At 38.4% G+C, this 9,163-nt stretch overlaps 1 protein-coding gene across 1 annotated transcript; it reads left to right on the forward strand.

The window, feature by feature from the left end:
* Positions 1–519: 519 nt before the first annotated feature.
* Positions 520–8,460, forward strand: LOC108666967 (DBH-like monooxygenase protein 1). The gene is made up of 14 exons (XM_018153944.2): positions 520–1,170; positions 1,912–2,019; positions 2,884–3,033; positions 3,429–3,599; positions 4,015–4,101; positions 4,428–4,626; positions 4,833–4,937; positions 5,227–5,393; positions 6,187–6,304; positions 6,579–6,703; positions 7,012–7,169; positions 7,568–7,698; positions 7,896–8,038; positions 8,349–8,460. The coding sequence occupies exons 1-14, from the start codon at positions 1,003–1,005 to the stop codon at positions 8,457–8,459; spliced, it is 1,941 nt and encodes a 646-aa protein (XP_018009433.1). The 5' UTR covers positions 520–1,002; the 3' UTR covers position 8,460.
* The last annotated feature ends 703 nt before the right edge of the window (positions 8,461–9,163 follow it).

Here is a 9,163-nt window from a genome sequence, read left to right on the forward strand (position 1 = left end):
GTAGTGTCAACGATTTTTCCATTCCATATTTTATGAGCGCTACTGAAGATGTCATCAGTAGCATCAGCTCGATCAAAATATAATTACTGCTTATTATATCTCAAATGATGCATCTAGTGATACAGCAGAACATTTCTTGCTCGAATTTTACAGTTCATCGTTAGATTCACGATATTAATCGTCATGTTCTTCGGCAATTCATAATTTTGTTCAACATATCTCAATATGAAGCGATAAGCGTAAAGACCGAGCGTTCAACAGGAAATTGCTAATCTTGTCTCTAGTGTTACAGAGTTGCTTGTAACTGCACCATGTATAGCGATGAACCCAGCTGTGAACAATAACGCCGTGCAGCAGCAACTGATAATACTTATAACTATTTAGGTATTAAATGATTCGCGTCGATTGTTTTCCTGCTCGCACTAGGTATCTATACTTGCCAACAAACTAATACTAATATATTTCTAGTCCATATCCGCGGACATCCACGGCTGACCGAACGTGCACTAGTCGCTAGGCCGCAGCGACGTGAAGCAGAACGCAAGCTGTTTAAGCTCTAAAAATCAGTACAAGAGTTATCTTATTTAATCAGATAATAATATTACCGATGTGAACCATTGTTCATCTTACATTTAATTTGCAATCCTATGAAAAAGAGGTATTTTAGCGGCAAAAGAAGCACTGTACTGAATTTTAAGTTTCAAATAAAGTGCCGAGGTGAATTAGCCCAAAAAATTTAACAAAAGTGTTTTAAAATAGAATTTATTTTAATTAAAAATTTTGATAGCATTTATTTTGGAAGTAGATGCATGGAATAACCCTCAATGAAGCTTAGTTCCAATTTTATTTTAAAAATTAAAATGTAAAATTGACACATGAAGAAACTGAACGCATCGTATTAGGTGCTAAAAAACTTCATAATTTCCACAAACTCGAGAATATAGTCAGAGATACAAAATATTGTTAGTGCCAAAGAGCTCCAAAAATTATCGATCAGCGAGCATGACGACTCGTGGCGCGATGTTTGCCGCGGTTTTGTCGCTGCTGCTGGGAGCGTCCATGGGCCTGAGCGCCGGTGACGTCATCAGGAACGCGGCGCAACTCGACGACCAAGGAAAGTTCTTCATGGCGTGGACAGCTGAGACCGAGCATGTGACCTTCGAAATACAGGTGTGATTAATTGTGAGGGGACAGTGAGCGCAGTGATGGTATACCGTTTACATTGGTGGTTTGTAAGTAGAGTCGTTTTTAAATTAGGTAATTAAGGAACGACTAAACCGACTGAACGATAACTGCGCCATATGAAATAGCTTATTACTAATTCAGAAGTTAGCAATTTTTACAAACGTAAAATAATTGTAAAAAACGTCAATGTTTGACTTCAGTAGTTTCTGAATTTGGCGATTAACCGTTAAAAGCTTCAAATGAAGTCAGAATTCTACAAAACTCGTGAAATGAGCTGTCTTGACTACCTATAATGGTAGGAATTTCAAATGTGTGGTTTTCGTCGGTACTGAATCAGGCAATTAAACGACAATTTTCCTAAACAAAGCTTGATATTTACCAAAGTAGCCAAATGAGTTAACAACTGTGCAGTAATGGTAAAAACTGCAGGTATGTAGTAGGTTCAGTCGTTTTTAAATTAAGCAATTCAAAATAAGCCAACCCGACTATGCTATCACTCCACCAAACTCGAGGAATGAGCCAGTTTAACCTTATCGATATAATGCCGATGAAATCTTGTAGTATGTATCGACTTACTTTTCAAGACCCAGCAGGAGAGCTTTATAAGTTATAACCCATATTAACAATAGATTGTACACAAGAAATGAGGAATAAGAGGGATTTATTATAAATGATAAAAAGTAAGGAATTATGAAATATCCTTTTTAGCTTTCGATATCTCCACAGGTGGCCACCCTCGGCTACGCGGGGCTGGGCTTCTCCCCCTCGGGGGGCATGCAGGGCGCCGACATTATCCTGGGCTGGGTCGACGACAGCGGCGAAGCTCACTTGCATGTAAGCCGACGTAAACTTTTATTTATGAGTGATATTTTACGTAGGATAAATAATGTTATCCAAATCTCATTTCTCGTATTTATGAGTGAAAGATTTGTGCTGAGAAAAAATATTCATTAACCGATAAAGCCGTATTGTTCGACATGCTTGAAAAATCGCCTATCGATTTAGTTTACATTGATTTTATTCAAAACGATCAGGTTATTCGAAAGGATAGAAATCGAAAGTTTTGAAATAATAAAGCATCCTTCAGCAGGCAGGTGTAGTTACCACGTGTAATAGTTTAAAAGCAGTCTTATGTTGCAAGAAATAGTTCGAATTTTGAATGAAAACAAGCTCTGGCACATGCCGTATATTTTGCCTCATATACTACCGGATTTACATTATTTTTAAACCCAATTCACAACATAATCTATTAAGTGAAATTTCTAGTGCAGTGTAACCTATAACAATTTATCATGGAAACAATAAGAAAACCATCGTCATTCAGAATAATCAAATTTCAATCTAACAAATAGTAACGTTAGCATAGAGAAGCTTGCATTTTGGTGGGGACGATGAACTGAGATCTCAGATAATCACTGTGTGGTGGATCATTGTTGTTGTATCCCCAGCCGAATTATCAGTTTTTGACAACCAAACTTGTTCAAATAGTGACTCGCTTCACCCGGTCGCAATCGAGACAAATCATATCATATAATCTTGGTGTCCATCGCAAGAAATCTTATTAAGTTATTATCTAATCTTGGTGTAGGTATTTGTTATAACATGGCATATCCTACATTGCATATCCTACATTGCATATCCTACATTGCATATCCTACATTGCATATCCTATTTGTTATAACATGGCATATCCTACAGGACATGCACGGCGTGGGCAACAGCCCGCCAGTAGAGGATCCCTCACAGGACATGGTCCTGATGGAGGGCCGCCGCAACGACACGCACACGACGCTGCGCTTCAGACGTCCCTGGGTCACCTGCGACAGCAGCCACGACATGGCGCTATCTGTCAGCTACTTTTGAATATTTATTTGTAGCCTAAGTGTAAAACATTAAACGGACTTGGAAACTTACTTTATTTTCAAGTTTGATTGCATAAGAGGCTTGGCAGTCGCATAATCTAATTACTGCAGAGGGCATTGGCCTGTAGTCGAATTTAAATCTTTCTAAGAACCGCTTTCGGTTATAATCATAATAGTTCATTTAAGGTCATTGATTAATACTTATGATTATGTAGTCTTTCCAGTGGTTTAAATTCAATTTTGCCACCAAAATATTTACGATTAATCAATCAGCAGTAGTAGGCTTTAGTTATTCTATGATTTTAGATCAAAGTGCCTTTCTATTACCATCTTACGAGCACATATATTAAAATATTCATTCTTTATTTTTCCCGAGCAAAGTCTGATACGGTGAAGGTGATATTTGCGTACGACCAAGAGAGGCCCGTGAACCTGTCGAATCTCCAGCACCACGACTACAGAGGCGTCAGGAGCTTGTACCTGCAGGAACCCAGGATGGAAGCTCCACTCAAAACTGAGGACGTCAAACACTGGGATGTTCAAGTAAATAATGTGAGTGAAATAGGATAAGATAAAAATGTAGATATTATTGGAAGCAGTAACTTTGGTTATTTTTCGTCTCCACCATATTGAAATGAATATATAAAGCACGAGCTCTGAGTTTAACTAGTTTAACTAGCCTATAAATCGACTTCTAAAATCGGCACGAATTAACCTGATTAAATCCAGAATTAACCTGATCAAATTTGCACCCATATCATCAATCACAGCCAACTTTACGCCGGGCTTTAACTAAACGTTCAAACGAACTTTAAAATACTTGAAAATATTCCAATGTAAGAATAATTGTGTATCTAGTGTCAACCATAGACAAGTAAGCCGATGACCTTAAACGTGTCAGCTGAAGTAGATAAATTAGAAACTTAAAATGACACTAATTAGCAATTAAGACCTGCTTACTTTTTAGTTTCTAGTGCCATCACAAGTACCGTCAACGTACTGGTGCACAATTAAAAAATTCCCCGGTACGACCGAAAAGCATCACTATATTGGGGTGAGTATATAGTGCATGTACAAGATCCTAACAGATTTTCTACATAAAAGTATGTTACAGAAAGTAAAAGTTTATACAATGACTTTAAATGCAACAAAAATCACGTATTTATGAGAACTGCATGTGCTCTCTATAGTTTTATCTCTAACAGTGATCTTCAATTATGAAATTATTTACGAGACTCAATATTATAAATGGAATCTATCATTGATTGTAGTTATAAAATATACAGCTCAAGTCTATCTATCATCTGTCACTCAGTTAAAGGTATATGCATGTGTATTTAATTATGGAATAAAAAGTTTGTTATTTCATTAAAATTTCAGGCAGAACCGATCTTCAGTCCGGAGTCCCACAAAGATCTCATTCATCACATGATCCTCTACGAATGTTTCGTGGCGAACAGCTCCCGCGTGTTCGAGCGCTACGTCGAGCTACAAGGAACTCGATGCTACACTAACAGAATGCCGTCTCTCTTTAACAATTGTGCAAGACCGATTGTTGCGTGGGCAGTAGGAGCAGAAAGTTGGTCTTATGTAATAATTAAGATTTGTTTTACCAGTACCGTTTCGGGGTATTAATGAATGGGGGTTTAAACTGAACTAAAAAATCAGGTAAATGAAAAATTATGAGTTTGAACCTGACAATGATTATATATTCTTTTTTTACAGAACTAAAATGTCATCGAAATATGTCAATTTTTTATAAATAATTTTTTTTTCATCGAGCAGCTCAAAGCCTTCCTGCTCACGTCGGCGGAAGACTGGGAGAAAAATGGGGCGGAGCCGACTACTTCATGATGGAAATTCATTACGAAAATCAGGCAAAAATTAATGGTGAATGTTTAAACATGACTAATTGATGGCACTCAAAAATCAAGCAGAAAATGTTTTCAGACATTTTATAACCATATATCAGGCCTCATTTACTCTACAACCTTTAGCACAAATAAGAATTGCAAAAAATTTAAACAAATAATTTAAAAAAATTAGAAACTTCATAAATAGTGAATGTAAAAATCAGCTAAATTAAATAAATAAATTTCATGCATCCATAGGAAAATTAATATCCCAGCACTTGGAATTGCATCGAAGCAACAATAACAAGCATAGTTTCACTAACCAGGCACTAGGGACAACAGCGGCCTCCGACTTTTCTACACTCCCAAGCTCCGAAAATACGATGCGTCCCTCCTGGATGTCTCCCACGCCGTGGGGGCCGAGCTCCTGATACCGCCTCTAGCCCCGACCTGGCCAGCGTATGGACATTGCAGCTCCGAGTGCACCAGAGCGGTCAGATGAGTCATTTGTACACGTAATAATTCTTGAAGAAAATGCTTTATTTTCTAACGAAAACGTTTTTGTCTGAGAGTAGCATGTGGAAGCAAATCCTCATGTGTTTGTTTTTGTTTACAAGCAGACTTAGTTAGCTATGAGTCCACGGTGTCACTGAGAGCTTGCCTTGGACGCTTAGTCGGCAGATTAATCAGCACATGTGTTAAGAGGACAAGAATCCGGTGAACGGTGGTACGATGTCTATAAATGTTCTGGGAACCTTAGTAATGCCCCCCCCCCCCTCGCTCGCAGTAGTTGAAACGCGCTCCGCGATGTAGCTCGCGGTTGAGTTTTACGGCCTTACGGTCGACGCCGTAGCTTATACCACTGTATCGTACCTCTTGTATTACCACCCCGTATATCAAGATATGTTATCTTGACAGATGTGTCTTACTAATCCTTCACGACCTTAGTCAACGAACCTTTCTCTACCGTGTAGGCGCATAAACTTGCATCGGGGATATTCCTTACATAGTCGTTTCCACAATCACAATTTATTTTTGTTCCAAAAAGTTGCGGTCACCGCATGGATTTGATATTTATAGCAGAAAATTTTTGGCAGAAAATTATAACTAATCAAAAATTCAACTCAAAAGAACTCAACCTGGTGCATGCCTATCAGCGTACATGTCTTTCAGATCTGCAGAATCAGACACTAATGATAACTTGACCGCGAGGATCTAGTGGTTCAGTTCTCAAGTTTATTAACTAATTATAATTTGTAGTAACTGATCTTTGGTCACTCCTGTAGACCATCCCTCCCACCGGGATCAACGTGGTCGCCGGCTTCCTGCACTCGCACCTGCTAGGTCGGGCCATCGCCCTCTTACACATCCGCAACGGCACTGAATTGCCACCCATCTTTTCAGGTGAGAGTTCGAGACTTCACACCGCTAAAGCAAAAAGTTACTTAAAAGACTAAACTTTCCGGTAGTTGATTGTTTTTATTTTGTATTTCAAGGCCAGTTAAAATCCATCTATCAATATATGACGAATCATCCCCATCCCTGAAATAACGGTTGCCGAACACAATTGACACTCCATAGTACATAACGAGCCAATCATTGTGGATCTTGTGAGTGATTATGCAAACCGTCTTTCTCTATTCCAAAATATTCAAATCGTTGATATTTTTACGTGCAGATAATGCTTACAGCTTCAAGTACCAACAGTTTCATCAACTGAAGCAAGAAGTGACTATACTGCCTGGCGACCATCTTACAACCGTCTGTTCCTACAACTCCTCTGGACGCATTCATCCCACATTCGTAAGAAAATAACACGAGAAAAAGTTGGTATTAGTTAAATTTTCCAAACCATCAGTGACAAAGAAGCTGCCATCTCCTTTAATGTAATTTCTGTTTTGTTACTATGCTGTAAAAAGTATTTCAATCCATTACCCATAGTGTTCCAGTTCATAACTTCAGTTTTGCAACTAAACTGGAAATTTTTCCCTCTTTCCAAAACTACATATTTTCACGGATTCAGATAATGATGATAACAATAAAATATTCATTGTCTTCCTCAGTAGACATTACAACAAGAAACAACATTTAATCTGAAATCTTACTAATAGGGCGGACTCCGGACCCAGGATGAAATGTGTTCAATATCCCTGCTCTACTACCCGTCCATGGCGCTAAGTACATGTTCCTCCGTGCCATTCTTCGAAGAAATACTAAAAAGTGTTGGGGTGACCAGCCTCTATGAGGAACGTTCACCGAGTCCAATCACGTAATAGCTAAAATAAATGTAATGAATACTGAAATAAATTGATGTGTAGAAAATTGGCCGAAGAGATGTCCGAACTCCTCAAGTAATTCAAAGGCAAATTGAATTATAAAATCAAAGCTCGATATGCCATCATCATGAACAAAGCGGAACAAATCGCCGAGTGTGTTATTAAATCTATTCGTATAAGGAAAGTAAAGAAATTATACATTTTTGTCGCACATAAATTTTTGCCTGTCTAGAACTCAGAAGAAAGAAAAATAGTCACTTGAAATATTTTAAACTCTTCTATAAAGCATATATATTAATGGATAAGAAAGGGAATTAACTAGTATTGGTTTTTGCTGACAATTTATTCTGCGGGAGGAACATATGTTAAAATTTCAATTGCACAATTTCAGGAAGAAGGCTCTCGACGCTCTCGATGAAGAACGGTTTGAATTTATGAAGCTAGGAGCTGAGAAAGCAATAGGAGAAAATTCTGGGTTGGACTTCAATCGCTATCGGGCCATCAAGATCAAGGAGCCTTACGGTAAGAACGAAGCCGTTGTATAATATAATCGGTACACTTTCACAAGATCAAGGAGCCTTACGGTAAGAACGAAGCCGTTGTATGACATAATCGGTACACTTTCACAAGATCAAGGAGCCAACGTTGTAATATTGCCAAAACAAGATGAAATTGTGGTTCAGTTTCACGTCCAACTAAACAAGGAGCCTGCCTTCCAGGTCTGCAGAATCTGACGCTGTATGATCACCTGAATGAGAGGAACTTTTGGATCAGCGGGAAGTGGCAGGACAAACTGCGGCTGCTGCAGACGTCGCACTACGTTCAGCTTACCTGTTCCGACGGAGCTCAAGTGCAACTTGCGGTGAGACTCAAACATTTGATCAAGTGTTCATTAATGATTTGCTTGGAAATTGATTATTTTAAATAAGAATAACTGTAACTAAATATCAAGTTCTATTCCAATAATTTCCGGATTCGTTTAATTAAAGTCAGTTGCGAACAATGTCTCTCTTGTTCCTTTACATTTTTTTCAGTATTACCAAACATCAGGTGCCAACGAAATGTCTCGTGTATCACAGATGAGAATAAATTCCATTATAATCGCTATGAATAAGCACAATTTTGATGAGTTGGCTTCAGGTAAAGGCATTATTTATCATTTACAATTACAGAAGTTCTCGCCGGTTTTGACCGTCCCAGAATTCGAACCGTACAGCCCCCCTCAACAGCCCTGCACCGACGCTGCTGGGCAAAGAACTCCGCAGCCTCTGCACGCCCACTGAACAACCCACGCAGTGTCTGCAGTCGTATGGACCAACAACTGCTTGGGACTTTCGCAAGGAATTGCGGGAGATTTTTTAATATGTCAACTGTAGGGATCGAAAACTGCCTAGAACTCTGGCAAGGAATTAGGAGAGATTTTTATAATGTGCCTGCTGTGGGGATATATAAAACAGTCTACAACTGCCCATTAAGGTTGATCACGAGATGAAACGATTATCGACTCAATTAGCATTAAATTTGCAGAGATAAAGTGACAAGTGCACAGTTTAATTCATATTCAATACACTTTGCGAGCATGAAAAATTCTGACAGACCCTAATTTTTATTCGACAACTAATGGTGAAAGCCACCAAAAAATCAGGTTTAGGGTGAGCCACAAACACGTGGTCATGAACTCCGGCTAAACTGAAACAAATTCTGCGCCGTATATAAAACAAACATGGAAAAGTTAAGCCGTAGATTTTTTCACGTTCATTTAATCATGCCGTAGAGATCGCTAATATAATTTAACAAGAAAGTTTGTGTGCCTATAGATAGGATCCAACAAATAATTTATTGACAATCATTCACTTACGATTGTTAAAATGATATTAATTTTTTGTTAGAAAGTACACAGAGCCGCATATTCTCGCGATCAAGAATCGCTATAAAATGTAAAAGTTTTAACTAAGAATTTATTTCTAAAAGGAGCACACTGAAAGTT

This window comes from Hyalella azteca, unplaced genomic scaffold, assembly GCF_000764305.2.
Source record: "Hyalella azteca isolate HAZT.00-mixed unplaced genomic scaffold, Hazt_2.0.2 contig4149, whole genome shotgun sequence".
In the NCBI taxonomy this organism is placed as follows: Eukaryota; Metazoa; Arthropoda; class Malacostraca; order Amphipoda; family Hyalellidae; genus Hyalella; species Hyalella azteca.